Below are 19,953 nucleotides of genomic sequence, written 5' to 3'. Positions count from 1 at the left end.
AGGTGGAGAGGGAGAGGGCGGGCGGCCGTAGGAATGGAGGGTGGGATAGAAATAGGGAGAGCGAGAGAGGACCAGGAACATACATTGTAACAAAGACAAGTGGATAAAACACAATGGCATCCGGTGGGAGACTTGATAGACAGGGAGCAAATAAAGCATCTGCTACAGGAGGCCAGACAACGAACAGAGAGATCAAGAGAGCGAGAGAGAGGGGGACCGGCACGAAGAATATAGAGATCAGAGAGAAACAGAGGAGAGAAAGGAGGGAGCGATGGAGGGGGTGAAGGGCTGAGTGGTGGAGGCAGACAGAAAGAGAGGAGAGAGAGAATAGTGCACTTGTTTTTGAAGCTTTTTACGAAGCCGTTGACATAGGATGGTCTTTGTTGGAGGGGGGCAGGGTTTCGTGCTCTCTCTCTCGTTCCGCTCTTTCTCTTTCCCACTATTTCCCAGTAAGCCTTCGTTCTGTCTTGAAGTTGCCTAAGCTAGGCTGAAACTCAGAGTGGCCTGTCACTGAAAGATCACCATCTAGGCTGCTGATCACACCAGAAAACAAGTCAGAATTACTACTGGGCTGAGTAGTATTGTCCTGTTGCTGTTGCTGTTTTTTGTCTAAACCCATAGCTGAATAGTGCATGTCATTTTCATCTGTTCTGTTGGAGCAGACAGACTACAAAACAGAGGCAGGAAGACTTCAACTCCCATGATCCCTACTGTTACCACTAGACAACAACAACACACAGAAGTGTGTACTCATTCTCCAAAGATTTCCTGTTAACATACAATATAATTTTCACTGCTTTCACGCACACACGCACACACACAGACACACACACACACACACACGCACACGCACACACGCACGCACACACACACATACCCTCAGTGCTGGTCTCTTCTCTGCTGTGTATCCCAGGGCTGTTCTCCCATCAGCAGTCACGTAGTGTGTGTGTGTGTGTGTGTGTGCGTGTGTGTGCGTGTATCTCCCAAGCAGGCACGCAGGGCCTACTCTGATTTCCCAGCAGTCAGTTGGTTCAAGGATCAGCCCACCACTGACAGGCTAGCACAGGGTGTGTGTATGCCTGTGTGTGTGTGTGCGTGCATGTGTGTGTGTCTGTGCTAGCGTGCCTGTGTGTGTGCCTGTGTGTGTGTGTGTGTGTGTGTGAGTGTGTGTGTCTGTGCTAGCGTGCCTGTGTGTGTGCCTGTGTGTGTGCCTGTGTGTGTGTGAGTGTGTGTGTGTGTGTCTGCGCTAGCGTGCCAGTGTGCACACCCACACCGTCCCTAATCGCCAGTCATTCAAACAAACACATTTGCCTCAAACAAAGATTCCCATGAAGTTCTCCTTAGGGTTTTATCTAACTTTTTTTAAAATTAAATATTCTTGGAATGTTCTCCTAACATTCACTATAATCCTGTGCACAGCATCTGCAGCAACCACCACAGAACATTCCCAAAATGTTCTCATTAGGGTTCCTCCCAGAAAACCAAAAAGCCACGGATGGAGGATGAGGACAACACCTGTTCCACTACCTCTATCAGCTGAGCCCAATCTGTCAGCGTCGTTGTCAGTCCATGAAGAGGCTAGCATGTTAGCATGTCAGCCCATGAGGAGGTAAGCATAGTGACTGCTTCGACTTCCACAACCCAGTTAGCTCACCATCTTCTTCACGAGTCAGAATCCACCTAAGCATTTGCCTGCAGTTGACGAACCACCCACACAACTAAAAATGTGAGTGTTCCCCACAACAGTGATCAATGGAAAATACCGGTGTTTCTCATGGAAGTGGTATGGACAGTTTTATTGGCTGGAATACAGTTCGATCAAGGGAAGCTGTTTTCTGTAAAATGTGTAGACATTTCCCCAAGGCCACTATGGAAAACGAATTTGTTAGAGACGGATATAAGGATTGGAAGCACCTTGGCGAGGCATGCTACAAACCCAACTCGTTTGCACTGAATAAATGTTAAGGCTTCAGTGCAACCAATCGCATTCAAAGTCGGGGTAATGTTTTAGATCAACTTAACCCCGAGTCCATGGACTATTAATTTGTAGAGAGGAATCGTGATCACGTCAGTAGTTCAGAACATTTTATGCATTACACTACGTGGACATAGGGAGATTGAATGAATTTTGTAATATCGAAATATGATTTTAACAAATATAAATCGGCGAGAGCAGCTGCCCAAATACGCCAGGCTCACGAGTCCAGAATTAACCGTGTTTATTCAGCAACTGCGTCGGAAAATTGGAGGGGGGGGGGGGGGGGGGTCAGGAATTCTCATCCCGTATTGAAGTTTTGGACAGCTGCAGCCCTGACATTTTCCCCAACATCAATAGACTACTAAGGGCCATTATCACACTTCCTATGACTTCATGTATCGTTGTGAGACTATTCTCCACATCCGGGCGTATCAAAACATCCATCAGATCTTGCACGCCGACTGCAAGTCTCAACAATTTAGCCCTGTTGTCCTTTGAAATGGAACCCTTCAGACTATGATATAACCATCTCCATCCTCAACAGCAAGCCTATAGGCGTCTACGCCTTGTGCTGTAAAACGTGAAACACACAAGAAACGTAAGCCTGAACACTGTTTATTTACGATTTGGCCTAATGTTTTCATGCCTGCCTTGGTAGGTCAGGCCTATATGTGTTAAGATTCAAAGCGAGCTACTGTATTCATACCCACTGTGATATTAGGCTATGCATGATGATTTCATGTTTTCATTCCATGTTTGCTGATTCAAGTGAGCTATTCTATTCATACCCGCCATGATATTATGTATGATGATTTCATGCCCGAATGCCTATAGTAGCGTTTGCTTATTCAAAGTGAGCTATTCATTCCATATCCGCTGTACTGTTCAAGATGTTTTCATATGGCAAAAAGTGTACACTTTTGGGCTTAATGAAAAAAACGTTCAGGCCTTTCTGTTATTCCTTGCTTCTTTATGCAATAGTGCAATAAACCTTTTGCGCATATTGCAATCCTTTGCGGAGCTGGTGTCCGGCGGATGCGCGGACCATGGTCCTGAATACACCTGTTGTGCCTGTATGGTGGATGGCTCCTTTGAGTGGGGGTGGTCGATCTGATTTGATAATATGTTGATTATTTCATGAGGTTGGACAGACGGACTGAACACTTCATCCATTATTTTGTGACAGTATAGTTTTTCCAATTATATCACAGCACTTGTCTGCTGCTGTAGAATCTCTCTCTCGCTCTCTCTCTCTCGATATGTAGGTGATAGACATGTTGTGTATTTCATTGTTTGTTTACTGTCAGCGTAGGACTTGGACAGTCGGCCTGTTTTGTCTGCGGTGTTGTTGTAAGTGGTTGTGTAGTTGCGTATCCTATACCCACTTTGTTTTTCAGTGGGCATTGCACATACTCACGTTTTAATACCCACTGATGCGTATCAAGTTGTTTAGTGGAGGTATACCCCCTATCAAGTATCTAGTACAATAGAGAAATCATGCACGAAGTAGCCTACACAAACACAAATCACATGAAATATTTGGCAATATGGGTTTGAAAAGTGCGAGTGTGAAACCATAGCATAGGCCTATATATTATTAAGCGCCACGGCCAGGTAATGCGGCTTGGCCAGGGGCCCGCGAAAGTCGGATCAAAGATTTAAGCACGGGACAGCTCCGCACTCAGCTCTGTTCTCAGACTCCCGGTATTAGCATTCACAACGAAAATGTTGCATTTATTCCCATGTTTCATGAGTTATACAGTTGGCCCTCTTTATTTTGCTTCTCGGTAGAAGAGCTTAAGGGACAGTCTATGGGGTTTACCTCTACTCCTATCTGGTCCCTTAGCCTAACGTAGCAGCCGTAAGGGCTGGGCTTATTATTTACATTGAACTAAAATATACACGCAACAGGCAACACTTTCAAAGATTTTACTGAGTTACGGTTCGTATAAGGAAATCAAGTCAATTTAAATAAATGCATTAGGCCCTAAACTATGGATTTCACATGACTGGGTTATACAGATATGCATCTGTTGGTCACAGATACCTTACAAGTAAATAGGGGTGTGGATTAGAAAACCAGTCACTAGCTGGTGTGACCACCATTAATCTCATGCAGCGCGACACATCTCCTTCGCATAGAGTTGATCAGGCTGGTGATTGTGGCCTGTGAAATGTTGTCCTACTCGTCTTCAAAGGCTGTGCGAAGTTGCTGGACATTTGCGGGATCTGGAACACGCTGTCCTACAGGTCGTTTCAGAGCATCCGAAATATGCTCAATGGGTGACATGTCTGGTGAGTATGCAGGCCATGGAAGAACTGGGACATTTTCAGCTTCAAGGAATTGTGTACAGATCCTTGCGACATGGGGCCGTGCATTATCATGCTGAAACATGAGGTGATGGCGGCGGATGAATGGCACAACAATGGGCCTCAGGATCTCGTCACGGTATCTCAGTGCATTCAAATTGCTATCGATAAAATGCAATTGTCGATAAAAATGCAACTGTGTTCGTTGCCCGTAGTTTATGCCTGTCCTACCATAACCCCACCGGCCACCACCACCATGGGGCACTCTGTTCACAAAGTTGATCAGTAAATCGCTCAGCAACACGACGTCATCACGCTGTCTGCCATCAGTCCCGTACAGTTGAAACCGGGAGTCATCAGTGAAGAGCACGCATCTCCAGCGTGCCAGTGGCCATCGAAGGTGAGCGTTTACCCTGCAACCTCAGGTCAGGTTAACACCCTGGTGAGGATGACAAGCACGCAGATGAGCTTCCCTGAGATGGTTTCTGACATTTTAGAGTGGCCTTTTATTGTCCCCAGCACAAGGGTGCGCCTATGTAATGATCATGCTGTTTAATCGGCTTCTTGATATGCCACACCTGTCAGGTGGATAGATTATCTTGGGAATGGAGAAATACTCACTAACAAATGTGTGCACAACATTGAAGAGAAATAAGCTTTTTGTGTGTATGGAAAATGTCTGGGATTTTTTATTTCAGCTGAAGAAACATGGGACCAACACTTTACATGTTGCGTTTATATTTTTGTTCAGTATAATTCTGGATGTCATCTGGTTGTATTTTGCCTTGCCATAATTGTAGGTCATTCAAATTAGCCTACATATGTTTCTCATCATTTTTCACACAGAGCACTTGTCTGTTTGGGAAATTTCCATGCACCACGACTACACCATTGATGTTTGGATATTTCTTCTGAAATAGTCACTTTTACTCAGGCCCAGCCACACAGCAATTTCTGCCTCTGCCTCTGCCATTACTTAATGAAATGTTCTGAGAACCTTCAAAGAACATAGACCAGGTATTCTGTCAACATTCTTACAACATTATAGGTACAGTGAATTCGGAAAGTATTCAGACCCCTTTTCTATGAGACTCGAAATTGAGCTCAGGTGCATCCTGTTTCCATTGATCATCCTTGAGATGTTTCTATAACTTGATTGAAGTCCACCTGTGGTAAATTCAATTGATTGGACATCATTTGGAAAGGTACACACCTGTCTAATAAGGTCCCACAGTTGACAGTGCATGTCAGAGCAAAAACCAAGCCATGATGTCGAAGGAATTGTCCGTAGAGTTCCGAGACAGGATTGTGTCGAGGCACAGATCTGGGGCAGGGTAACAAAACCTTTTTGCCACATTGAAGGTCCCGAAGAACACAGTGGCCTCCATCATTCTTAAATGGAAGAAGTTTGGAACCACCAAGACTCTTCTTAGAGCTGGCCACCTAGCCAAACTGAGCAATCGGGGAGAAGGGCCTTGGTCACACAGGTGACCAAGAACCCGATGATCACTCTGACAGAGCTCCAGAGTTTCTATCTGGAGATGTGAGAACTTTCCAGAAGGACAACCATCTCTGCAGCACTCCACCAATCAGGCCTTTATGGTAGAGTGGCCAGACAGAGGCCACTCCTCAGTAAAATGCACATGACAGCCTGCTTGTAGTTTGCCAAAAGGCACCTAAAGGACTCTCAGACCATGAGAAACAAGATTATCTTGTCTGATGAAACCAAGATTGAACTCTTTGGCCTGAACGCCTAGTGTCAAGTCTGGAGGAAACCTGGCACCATCCCTACGGTGAAGCATGGTGGTGGCAGCAACCTGCTGTGGGGATGTTTTTCAGCGGCAGGGACTGGGAGACTTGTCAGGATCGAGGTAAAGATGAACGGAGCAAAGTACAGAGAGTTCCTTGATGAAAACCTGCTCCAGAGCACTCAGAACCTCAGACTGGGGCGAAGGTTAACCTTCCAACAGGACAACGACCCTAAGCACACAGCCAAGACAACGCAGGAGTGGCTTCGAGACAAGTCTCTGAATGTCCTTGAGTGGCCCAGCCAGAGCTTGGACTTGAACCGGATCAAACATCTCTGGAGAGACCTGAAAATAGCTGTGCAGCGACACTCCCCATCCAACCTGACAGAGCTTGAGAGGATCTGCAGAGAAGAATGGGAGAAACTCCCCAAATACAGGTGTGCCAAGCTTTTAGTGTCATACCCAAGAAGACTCAAGGCTGTAATCACTGCCAAAGGTGCTTCAACAAAGTACTGAGTAAAGGGTCTGAATACTTATGTAAATGTGAGGTTTACAGTCGTGGCCAAAAGTTTTGAGAATGATACAAATGTACATTTTCATAAAGTTTGCTGCTTCAGTGTCTTTAGATATTTTTGTCAGATGTTACTATGGAATACTGAAGTATAATTACAAGCATTTCATAAGTGTCAAAGGCTTTTATTGACAATTACATGAAGTTGATGCACAGAGTCAATATTTGCAGTGAATGGGAGCCCATTCTTGTATAATCAATGCTTGGAGTTTGTCAGAATTTGTGGGTTTTTGTTTGTCCACCCGCCTCTTGAGGATTGACCACAAGTTCTCAATGGGATTAAGGTCTGGGGAGTTTCTTGGCCATGGACCCAAAATATCGATGTTTTGTTCCCCGAGCCACTTAGTTATCACTTTTGCCTTATGGCAAGGTGCTCCATCATGCTGGAAAAGGCATTGTTCGTCACCAAACTGTTCCTGGATGGTTGGGAGAAGTTGCTCTCGAAGGATATGTTGGTACCATTCTTTATTCATGGCTGTGTTCTTAGGCAAAATTGTGAGTGAGCCCACTCCCTTGGCTGAGAAGCAACCCCACACATGAATGGTCTCAGGATGCTTTACTGTTGGCATAACACAGGACTGATGGTAGCGCTCACCTTGTCTTCTCCGGACAAGCTTTTTTCCGGATGCCCCAAACAATCGGAAAGGGGATTCATCAGAGAAAATGACTTAACCCCAGTCCTCAGCAGTCCAATCCCTGTACCTTTTGCAGAATATCAGTCTGTCCCTGATGTTTTTCCTGGAGAGAAGTGGCTTCTTTGCTGCCTTTCTTGACACCAGGCCATCCTCCAAAAGTCTTCGCCTCACTGTGCGTGCATATGCACTCACACCTGCCTGCTGCCATTCCTGAGCAAGCTCTGTACTGGTGGTGCCCCGATCCCGCAACTGAATCAACTTTAGGAGACGGTCCTGGCGCTTGCTGGACTTTCTTGGGCGCCCTGAAGCCTTCTTCACAACAAATGAACCACTCTCCTTGAAGTTCTTGATGATCCGATAAATGGTTGATTTAGGTGCAATCTTACTGGCAGCAATATCCTTGCCTGTGAAGTCCTTTTTGTGCAAAGCAATGATGACGGCACGTGTTTCCTTGCAGGTAACCATGGTAGACAGAGGAAGAACAATGATTCCAAGCACCACCCTCCTTTTGAAGCTTCCAGTCTGTTATTCGAACTCAATCAGCATGACAGAGTGATCTCCAGCCTTGTCCTCGTCAACACTTACACCTGTGTTAATGAGAGAATCAATGACATGATGTTAGCTGGTCCTTTTGTGGCAGGGCTGAAATGCAGTGGAAATGTTTTTTGGGGATTCAGTTCATTTGCATGGCAAAGAGGGACTTTGCAATTAATTGCAATTCATCTGATCACTCTTCATAACATTCTGGAGAATATGCAAATTGCCATCATACAAACTGAGGCAGCAAACTTTGTGAAAATGAATATTTGTGTCATTCTCAAAACGTTTCGCCATGACTGTACGTTTTATAATTGTAATAGATTTGCAAACATTTAAAAAAAAATGTTTTTGCTTTGTCATTATGGTGTATTGTGTGTAGATTGATGAGATCATTCTTTTTTTTTTGAATAAGGCTGTAATGTAAAAAATGTAAAGGGGTCTGAATACTTTCCAAATGCACTATATGTCCTGTGCAGCCTAAAATAAACATTGTATGAATGTCAGCACAACCAGACAGTTTTAGTGTTTGGGAATCTATCACTTGTCATATCCCTACAATGTTCCCACAACCTAAATAAACATTCTGGGAACCTTTAAAGAACAGACAAAATGCGTCCTGAGCACGTTCTGGTAACATCAGGCGAATGTTATTACCACCCTAAAATAAAAATTGTGGAATCATCCACACAACTGGACAGATTTTGTGTTTTGGGATGTCCCTAAAATGTTCTCACCAGACTGTTTCCATAACCTAATGAAACATTCTGGGAACTTTTAAAGAGCAGATGAAACGTGTCCTAGAAATGTTCTTGCAACATCAAGTGAATGTTTTATACAAACATTCTATAATCATCAGCACGAATGGACAGTTTGTGTGTTATGAGAACATTTTCCGCTACCTAATGAATGTTCTGGGAACTTTCACAGAGCAAATTTTTATTTGCTGGATGAAACCCTACCTTCCACTAAGGGGTTAAACTCTAGGTGAACGGAGTGGAACGGTTATCCACCATGTTGGTTTAGGACTGAGGCAGAAAACAGTGGGAATTGAACAAATGTCTGTTCGAAATGATTACTGAAAAGTAACCGTTTCTGGGATTGGTTCCACTATACCAAATCCCACTAAATCTCTGCCCCATCACCCTGTCACCGCCTAGCTACCAGTCTTTTTCTATAGGCTTCCACTTTCTATCAACCTAAACAGGGATGGCCACTGGTCCTGTAGAGCTGCAGTGAGTGCAGGATTTTGTTCCAGCCCAGCTCCAACACACTCCTTAACCTACACAGTATCCCAAATCTCTAATACAGTACCTTCCAGTCATCCAAATGACATCTACTCATATCGCCCTACTGTCTGTCACTACTGTCTGTCACTACAAACACTTATAGTGCGTACTGGGGCCCATCAACATTTATCCCAACCCCCAACGTTAGATAGGCCACACAAAGTCTCTCTATAACGTTCCAGTAACGTTAGGCTGACAAGACAGGCCTGCTGGTCTTCTCTAGTTACTGCACAGTGAAGTTCTGGCATGTCTTGCCGCTCACGACTCATCCTGTTCCCTTTCTCTACTCATCCTTTTCTCTTTCTCCTCTTATCACTTCCTCTTCTCTTCCCCTCTCCTTCTTCCCTTCTCCCCTCCTCCTTTCCTGTTCTCCTCCCTCCTCCTATCTTGCCCTTCCATGTATCCACCGGTTATACTTCCCGTTCTATTCTAGTCTTGTCCTCTCATATTCGATTGACATTCTAGTCATCTAGCAGACGAGTTTATCCAAAGTTGCTTACAGTTAGTGCATTCATGTTAAGATAGCTAGGTGGGACAGCCGCGTCACAATCATAGTGAGCACGTTTTTCCTCGATACAGAAATGATCAACAACGTCAGCCGTTAGTAGGAAAAGACAAGTGCAATAAAATAAAATTGAAAAAAAACATTATGGGTGGGGGGGGGGGTAAGACTGAGATCTGATTTCAGACACTCTTTGAAGAGGTAGGGTTTAACATAACAACTCTAGTGTGCCGTCCTGGGTTTGCCCGTCCACTTATGTCTTACACAGAAACAGACATCTCCACTGTACACAGAGTGACTAACGCACTAAGAGACTCACAATGGAGGAAGTGGAGTACAGTGTGGCTTCTTCCAGGGTTTAGTTAGTAATTAGAGGGAAAATACCCAGACAACCGAGACATCAGTATGTTTTGTGTTGTTTCAAAAGACTGACAATAGACTTGTGATGTGATGTCTGGGAACGAGAGATATGATGTGTGTGTGTGCGTGCACGCCTGCGCGCACGTGTTTGCGTGTGCATGGGTGTGTGTGTGTGTGTGTGCACCTGTATCCCTGCCTGTGTGCGCGTGTGCATGGGTGTGTGTGTGCGCCTGTGTGTGTGCGTGCCTGTTCGCGCGCGTATGTGTGTGTATCCCCGTGAGAAGAGACGGAGAACAAAGATGAGATTCTGAGACATCAGCAGAGATCCTGTGGCCCAGAGGCAAAGCTGCTGTTACAGGAGCCAAGGCCTGTGTGCTGCAGGAGCACACAACATCAGAGCGAGAGATGGGAAAGAGAGATAGAGAGAGAGGGGTGGGAGAACGAGATGGGCTAAAAGGAGAGAGAGAGAGAGACGGAGAGAACGATGGAGAGAGAGAGAAAGGGGGAGGAGAGGGGGAGACAGAGAGGGAGACAAGGAGAGAGAGAGAGAGAGGAGGAGGGACAGATAGAGAGCCAGAGAGAGCGAGAGAGCGAGAGAGAAAGGGGGAGGAGAGGGGGAGGGAGAGAAAGAGGGAGATAAGGAGAGAGAGAGGGGGGAGAGAGCAAGAGAGAGAGAGAAAGAGAGACAGAAAGGAGAAGTGGAAGTGAAGGGGACAAGAGAAAGGAGAGAAGAGCATAAAAACAAGACAGAGAAGAGAAAATAAAGTGCACTCAAAAAGGGATAAATTAAACAAATTAGAGGTTCTCACAATGTTCTCACCAGATTGTTCCAACAACCTAGTGAAACATTCTGGGAACTTTTAAAGACCGTGAGGGAAAAAGCAGAGAGAGACCGCAAAGAGAGCAAGTTAGACAGAGAGAGAGAGCAGGAGATGAAAGGGCTGGAGAAAACTCAGAGAGAGAGAGCGAGAGAGAGAGAGAGAGAGAGGAAGAAAGGAGGTGGAAGTGAAGGGGACGAGAGAAAGGAAAGAGTAGCAAAACAAGAAGGAGAGGGGAAAATAAAGAGCCACTCAAAAAAGGAAAGATGAGACATATTAGAGGTGGAGATGGAAAGAAAGAAAACAAATGGAGGGAGAGTTGAGTGCACACACACACACACACACACACACACACACACACACACACACACACACACACACACACACACACACACACACACACACACACACACACACACACACACACACACACACACACACACACACCACAATAGATCTACCTCTCCATTTTCCTCCACCATCAACATGACACCACCATTAAGAGTGCACTTTGACTAGCTCGTCTTATAGCTACTACAGTACCTAGCGTCGCTGTCTATATACAACTTGTTTCATCTTCTCTCCATTGGGAGAGAACTCACTATAGCCACCCATAAGTATTTGGAGCCTAATGTATCAAAAGTGCGATATAAATGCAGTTCTTAATATGTTCATTACAACTATTACACACAGGGGTCTCATCAACACACAGTACATTGTAGCCTCAATTCCCATGGTCATTATAAAGTGATGTAGAAAGTACAATATATCGGATATGACGTCGTCTACTCTTTCCAAAGCAGATATCCGCTATAGTCTGGCTGTAGGTTAGGTAACATGTTTATTTGTGCTGGTTACACTCTTGGCATGTAAGGTCGAAGACACCGCTTTCCATGGACATGCTATTGTTCTGCTTTACTGTAAATAGAGTTGTTTGTCAGGGTTTGTATTGTGCTGTATTATAGGTACAGTGGGGTCTGAAATGATTGACACCCTTGATAATGACGAGCAATAATGACTGTATAAAATACAGTTTTCAAATACTGAGCAATATTGTATGCCAAAAAAATTGGGATTTATACCAGTACAATTGCTCAGAGAAAAATATTTTTGAAATACAAATCTCAAAAAGTTAGGGGTCAAAATGATTGACACCCCTAAATATTCTTATAAAGTAGTCAAAAGTGTAGTATTTGGTCCCATATTCCTAGTACACAATGACTACATCAAGATTGTGACTCTACATGCATCCACACTGCATCCCACTGCTGGCTTGCCACCGAAGCTAAGCAGGGTTGGTCCTGGTTAGTCCCTGGACAGGACACCAAATGCTACTGGAAGTGGTGTTGGAGGGCCAGTTGGAGGCACTCTTTCCTCTGGTCTAAAAAAAAGATGCCAATGCCTCAGAGCAGTGATTGGGGACATTGCCTTGTGTAGGGTGCCGTCTTTCGGATGGGATGTTAAACGGGTGTCCTGGCTCTCTGTGGTCACTAAAGATCCCATGGCACTTATCGTAAGAGTAGGGGTGTGAACCCCGGTATCCTTGCTGAATTCCCAAAGGCCTCATACCATCATCGCCACCTAATCATCCCCAGCCTCCAATTGGCTCATTCATCCCCCTCCTCTCCCCTGTAACTATTCCCCAGGTTGTTGCTGTAAATGAGAATGTGTTCTCAGTCAACTTACTTAGTAAAATAAGGGTTAAATAAAAATAAAGACATACAAGATTGTGCCTCTACAAACTTGTTGGATGCATTTGCAGTTCGTTTCGGTTGTGTTTCAGATTATTTTGTGCACTATAGAAATTAATGGTAAATAATGTATTGTGTCATTTTGGAGTCACTTTTACCGTAAATAAGAATAGAATATGTTTCTAAACACTTCTACATTAATGTGGATGCTACCATGATTATAGATAATCCTAAATGAATTGTGAATAATGATGAATGAGAAGGTTAGAGGGTCAAATATCATACCACCAAGACATGCTAACCTCCCTGTTATTGGTAATAGTGAGAGGTTAGCATGTCTAGGGGGTATGATCTTTGACCCTCTAACCTTCTCATTCATCATTATTCACAATTCATTTAGGATTATCTATAATCATGGTACCATCAACATTAATGTAGAAGTGTTTAGAAACATATTCTATTCTTATTTACAATAAAAATGACAGAATACATTATTTACCATAATTTCTATTGGGCACAAATCATCTGAAACACAACCAAAATGAACTGCAAATGCATCCAACAAGTTTGTAAACTTACAAGCTTGATGTAATCATTGCGTGCTAGTAATATGGGACCAAATACTAAACCTTTGACTATTTTATTTAGAAGAATCTTTAGGGGTGTCAATAATTTTTGACCCTTACCTTTTGAGGAAAGAAAATGTTACTTGATAAACAGAATCTCGTTCTCTGAGCAATTGTATTAGTATAAAATATTATTTCAACCAAAAATGTGCATACAATATAGCTCAGTATTTGAATTATTTATTATAAACAGTCATTATTGCTGTTCTCTATCTTTATCAAAGGTGTCAATCATTTTCTTTCTGTTTTACTGAGAAATCCACTATAGAATCCACTGATTCTAAACATTTTTCAAAATGTCGGATCAAATTTGGATGGTTTCTTGGTAAAATATTGAAGCATTTCTTGCTAAAACTTCAATTTGTTTTTTCTAAGTTTTGTCCTGGGATCAACTAAAAGACAGGCCTTTCATAACACACGGAAAGGGTTTGAGTATATTTGAGTGAGTGTGTGTGACATTGTCTCTGTATGTGTGTGTGTTGTGTTTAGTTAGGGGCTCAGGTGGGCCTCGGTCCTTTCTGATCAAAGCTGACAAAGTGGTGTGAGAGAGGAGGATGGAATGATGCGCGTCGCACGCACACACACACACACACACGCATGAACACACACACACACACACACACACACACACACACACACACACACACACACACACACACACACACACACACACACACACACACACACACACACACACACACACTCCTATCCTCAGAGATCAATCCCTTTACAGTGGTTTCAGAAAGTTTTCAGACCCCTTGACTTTTTTCACATTTTGTCGTGTTACAAGGTAGGATAAAAAAAAATGTTTGTCAAAGATTTACACAACATTTTCTAATGTCAAAGTGGAAGAAAAAAAATAACATTTGTAAAAAATAATTATAATTAAACACTAATGTTACTTGATTACATAAGTATTCAACCCCCTGAGTCAATACATGTTAGAATCATATTTGCCCCCTGAGTCTTGAAGAGCTTGGATTGTATAATATTTTCACCATATTCTTTTTAAAATTCTTCAAGCTTTGTCAAGTTTGTGGTTGATCATGGCTAGACAGCCATTTTCAAGGCTTGCCATAGATTTTCAGGCCGATTTAAGTCAAAACTGTAACTGGGCCACTCAGGAACATTCAATGTCGTCTTGGTAAACAACTACAGCGTATATTTGGCCTTGTGTTTTAGGTAATTGTCCTACTGAAAGGTGAATTTGTCTCCCAGTGTCTGTTGGAAAGCAGACAACCAGGTTATCCTCTAGGATTTTTCCTGTGCTTAGCTTTATTCTGTTTCTTTTTATCTAAGAAAAAACTCCCTAGTCCTTGCCAAGGACAAGCATACCCATAACATGATGCAGCCACCACCAAGCTTGAAAATATGAAGAGTGGTACTCAGTGATGTGTTGAATTTGCCCCAAACATAACACTTTGTATTCAGGACATACAGTTAATTTCTTTGTCACATTTTTGCAGTTTTACTTTAGTGCCTTGTTGCAAACAGGATGCATGTTTTGAAATGTTTTTTATTCTGTACAGGCTTCCTTCTTTTCACTCTGCCATTTAGGTTATTATTGTGGAGTAACTACAATGTTGTTGATCCATTCTCAGTTTTCTCTTATCACAGCCATTAAATTCTGTTTAAGTCCCCATTGGCCTCATAATGAAATCCCTGAGCGGTTTCCTTCCTCTCCGGCAACTTAGAAAGGACGCCTGTATCTTTGTAGTGACTGGGTGTATTGATACACCATCCAAAGTGTAATTTATAATTCCACAATGCTCAAAGGGATATTCCATTTCGGCTTTTTTATTTTTACCCATCGACCAATAGGTGACCTTCTTTGCAAACCATTTGGAAAACCTCCCTGGTCTTTGTGGTTGAATCTGTGTTTGAAATTCACAGCTCGACTGAGGGACCTTACAGATAATTGTATGTGTTTGGTGTACAGAGATGAGGTAGTCATTCAAAAATCATTTTAAACACTATTATTGCAAACAGCGTGAGTCCAGGCAACTTATTATGTGACTTGTTAAGCACATTTTTTTGCACCAGAACATATTTAGGCTTGCCTTAACAAAAGGGTTGAATACTTATTGACCATGTTCCCTCTAAGCTCCCCGGGAGTACCACGCAGAAGAGATATCAACCTGCGCAGAGGAGCACAAGATTGAACTTTCTAGTTTTCCCCTTTTTACTCAACACCATCAACGTTTCCCTCTGCTGTGCGACTTGTGATCGAATCAACGCAATATTAGCCGCTAACAATGCAACATACAGAAACAAACAAACTATGCGAGAGATTTTCTTGTAGGCAGAGTACGTTAGAGTAGGACTCTATTGCGCTGACAGGACCGACTCAGGCACGTACTCTACACAGACCGGTGCGCCATAACCAATCAGAGCTGCAGTATCCCTTTATGCAAATAGACCAATGCCGTATATGGATCTGTGTCATTCACTTTGACTGTGTTTACAGCATGAGTTTTGAGATCAAAGCAAGAGCTGCACGTACATTCTTTGCTAGTAAGTGAGTTATTAGCCCAGTTAAAGAGAATTTGTAGTCATCAATGGGGGAGTGGTCGCTTCCAACAGGAGCATGAAACATGTGCATTTCTAGCCATGTTTGAAAAGCAAGTCAGGTAAAGACCTTTTTTTTCCTGTCTTAAAGGGGCTGTGTTGAATTTTGAGACCGGCTTGAATAAGTAGCCAATAGACAGAGGGTAACATAATTTGTCTGATTCTCTGTAATAATGGTATGGGAATAATAACGCATTTTATTTTGTAAAGTGGTTTCTTGCGTTGTGTCATGCCTAAGAACAGCTCTTAGCCGTGGTATATTGGCCTTATTGCATAAATAACCTCCTTCCAAACACTTGAACCCAGGAGAAAGCATCAAGAAGAGCTAGTCATGGCTTACAGTTGTCCTTTAGTTTACCTTTCAAAATGAAAAATACTAAACAACAATGTGTTTCTTATTTGCTTTGGCTTGAATACGATTTATTGAATGACTAGTGTATGCTTTCGGTTCACTCATTCAAACTAGAAATGGTTTCTCCTGCTAAGCATTGAAATTCTTCAATAAAAAGGCTGCTTTTGTACAGAGAAACTGAACTGGACCATTGAAGCACTAGGGTCCAATCCTAAATCGTCCCCTAAACCCTGCGTCCTATGCACTTGTGGAGATATGAGCGGAATTGACAGGTGTAATCAAACTGGTAGTAGCTCCACCTTGCCCTCTGATAGGCTAGGTGGAAGTTACACCATATTGCTTATACCAATCAAATCCTCTCAGATCTCTACAAGTACATAGGGGACTATTTGGGATTGGCCCTAAGGGTCCACTTAGGTGATATAGCACTGACCGGACATTTAGTCGTAACAGGAAGTCAGAGAGATATTAACTGGAAGAAGATGTTACAGTAGTACTCATACTTGGGCTATGTCCCAATTATCTGTCCTCTGTCCCAAAGTGTGCACTTGTTCACTTCCCTTTACCGATTTGAAAGGAATGACTGGTATTAAGAAATATGGTGTAAACTCCCACCAGCTAATGCCTTCACCAATCCAATGCTTTAAGATTTGTGGGAAGTAGTGACCGAGTACACACTTAAGCAGAAAGAAGATGGGATGCACCCAGGGCCTTATTCAGGAAGTCCAGACATCGAACAACGATCTCTTTCGATGTATGATGTAGCCTATTCTGCCCTCAGTCTGACATTAATATCTGGCAAATAAAGGTATCATTTCAGCTCTACATATTCCATTTCTATCTGCCACTTTGTAAACATATGTTAAATGCTCCTGAATGACCTCCAGGAGTTAGTTATTTATTCGTTTGTTTCCATGTACTAGGAAGGTGACATGGGAGAAGGTCTAATACACAGGAATGGATTAGTATTTGACATTTGGATGTTATGAGGGTAAGCCTAGGTATCTGTATTCTCTAAATAAAGGTGTACTATAGTAAAACGTTCTATTCACGAAGGTAATGAAGCATCAGAAGTTGGCCCATAAACAGGCAGGTAAGCCTATCTAGTAGCCAGCCCAACTTTGGGGCTGTGTCAATATGTCTGAGCAAAGAGAAACTCCCTTTCCCCCAACTCTCCACAACTTTCACTTAAAAGAAGACACAAGAAATATCAAAAGAACACCCAAGAGAAAAATATTCCCCTTCGTACTCAAAATGAGCTGTAAGAAGAAGATAATCCATCATATTGACAGCAGCCATTTTTTTTTATGGTCAGGAAACGACTCCAAAAGGCAAGATGGTATCATCTCAACTGTGTTGTTACGTGTTGTAGCTAATAGTGTTGTTGTGTCTGTTTCTATTGAGAAAAGTCACCAGGAAGAGATCTTCATTCCGATAAACAGGAGAATACGGTCTTTCTTAAATGTTTCGCTCTCTCCATTTCTCCCTCTCTTTCTTTATTTGACTCACCTAATAATGCTATTCTCCCCTTGACTTTTGAAGCTAGGTCCATTGGTCCAACCATTAGCCATGTTTCAAGAACTATTCAGCTGTAATGATGATGGCAGAAAGTTGTTGTCTCCCTGCCTAGTCAGTCAGTCAGTCAGTCAATATGTCTGAAATGTTTTTTTCTGTAATAAATCAACTGTAGAGACGACACAATGTTGATTTCATAACTATTATATTGGCCAAGGCCTGTCATCAAACTGTTATTAAGCTAATGCTTTTTCTCACAGACTGACTGAATAGAATGTGTGTTCTTTGTATTCTTAATGAATGTGAAGATACCGAGTCAACACTGACACCAACACCAACACATTGTATATATCTTTAAATATATATCTTATATCTCATAGCTAAATCAATGGCTGTAACTATATATCCCCAAAAAGACTTAAAAACAAGAAAAAAGGAAAAACATGCAACGCAAAAATACCTTCATCTCTCGGTCTGTTCATTGTAGACTCATCGTGTTTTTTTGTGAGCGGACCTAGGGTGCAAGAAAAAAAGGGGGGAAAAAGAGAAAAGAGAAAATTCAAAAAAGATTACTGGCAAAAAAAACGCAAAGAAAAAAAAATCAAAAAAGATAAGAAGAGCAAAAAAAGATAAATCAGCAAGTTTTTTTTCTTTTCTCTTTTTAAAAAGAGGACAAAAACAAAACAAAAATGCAGCATCACAGACACATTATAAGAAAAGACAACAAATGCTTTTGTCAAGAGAAAAGAAGGAGCCCCTATATCTGAAGATCCAGCACTCCTTCTCACCCGGGAGAAACGGATAAATGAGTTGTCAGTGGTTGTTAACTAGTTGTTTATTGGTTGTGCTGCCCTTTCTGAACCCATGTTTTGTTACTTGTGTTCAAGTTGTATTTCTGGCTTCAGGGGACCATAGTAAAAATCTATGGAAGGAGAAATAGAGAGTGACGTCCTGTGGTTAGAAACTCAACACCCACCCTTACCCTCCCCTTTCCCCCCTCAGAACCCAAAAAAGGAACGTCGGGCGTAGAGGGGTACCAAAGAGGAGGGGTGGGCCTCGTCAAGACGCCCTCACCCGTAACCTACAATAACATGATTAACCCCCTGTTGTGATTCATGAATAGCGTGACATTTTCTTCACACAAACACTGATACCCCCCTTCCTTTTCCCTCTGTCACTACAGTTCCCACAATGATTGGTACTACAACATAAACAACATGAACACACTAGATTAAACATTTTGGGGGTTAAGACACACAACCAAATGATATCTTTATTAGTCAGCCATCTCTTGCGAGAGAGACACAATGAAAGGAACCTGTAATGATGAGAAATCATGTTAAACATGCGTTACAAAACCGGAGAAAGGGACAAAGGTATGCAGTTTGTGTGTGTGTGTGTGTGTGTGTTTGTATGTGTGTGTGTGTGTGGCTTAGATATAACCCTCAAAGTCATCCCCCCTAGTGAATATGTAAATACATGTATAGCGCACAACAGGCTGTGTGTCAATTAGAAATGACATGTAGCTTGATGCTAGTTAACGGAGTGTGTGCTGTGTGGTGGGTAAAATGTGCATGTAATTCGATCCGCATCTGCCCAGCAGCTATTCTTGGCAAACGGAGGGGAGAGGGAGAGGGGGAGAGAGCGATAGAGGGAGAAGAAGGAGAGAGAACAGAAAGGGATGCTTCTCTCCTCCTCCCCTCCTCTCTTCTTCTCTCCCCAATCGGTGAACGTTTGCTGCGGAGGAACTAATGTTGTGATATGCAAAACAACAATCAGGGAAGGGGCCAATCAGGAAAGAGGCCTGGCCTAACAGGAAGCACCATCTGCTGTTGGGATTCCAGCTACCTATGAGGGAACCAATGGGCAGGACTCTGATATGCTGACAACCAGGAAGTCTGTCTGTCTCTGTGATTTGTAATCCAACGAAGTTCTATGTAACTGCAGTGATAGCTCAAAAATATCCAAATGTCGTTAACTTATTGCAGCCCGGGAAACTGATCTAAGGATAGGATTACGGTTAGCTAGAGGTAAATGCTTGGCAAATACAACTCGTTCAAGGAAAACTAATAGGATTATAACTGATGCCTGTACTGTGTGCATGGGTTATGGCTTCACATGGGGTTGAATAAGGTAAAGATATTGGGGGTCATAGAGTGGTTATAGCATATTGATAAGTCTGTATATAGACATCCATACGAGTGTGTGATGGTATGGTTAACAGGGTTAGGAGAAGGTTATCCTCAGATTGAAATAATCACCTGGGGGGGAAAAAAAGAATCAATTGAAATGATGGTAAAACTGTTTCCGAATGTAAAACGTTTGGTAAAACCTGCAGAATTGCAACCCTTCATGACGATGGTTGGATACAGCTGTGCAAATTAAATCCAGCATGTCAACCTGTCTGACATATCCTGTATGCATGTCATTCGGCATAACAAGAGGCCTATTTA

General features: G+C 42.7%; 1 protein-coding gene across 4 annotated transcripts in view; it reads right to left on the bottom strand.

Moving 5' to 3' along the window:
* Positions 1-19,953, bottom strand: part of nlgn2a (neuroligin 2a) — a 229,347-nt gene that overhangs the window by 116,291 nt on the left and 93,103 nt on the right. For 2 of the 4 annotated variants that reach the window (XM_045721728.1, XM_045721729.1), the window contains exon 3: positions 17,961-18,014. The exons of the other annotated variants lie outside the window; for them this stretch is intronic. In XM_045721728.1, the coding sequence (XP_045577684.1) occupies positions 17,961-18,014 (54 nt within the window). The remainder of the gene's footprint in view (positions 1-17,960; positions 18,015-19,953) is intronic. 4 annotated transcript variants of the gene reach the window in all.

Source organism: Salmo salar, chromosome ssa07 (assembly GCF_905237065.1).
Source record: "Salmo salar chromosome ssa07, Ssal_v3.1, whole genome shotgun sequence".
NCBI classification, from domain to species: Eukaryota; Metazoa; Chordata; class Actinopteri; order Salmoniformes; family Salmonidae; genus Salmo; species Salmo salar.
The sequence above is the reverse complement of the archived record's forward strand: the minus strand, read 5'-3'. Positions and strand labels throughout refer to the sequence as shown.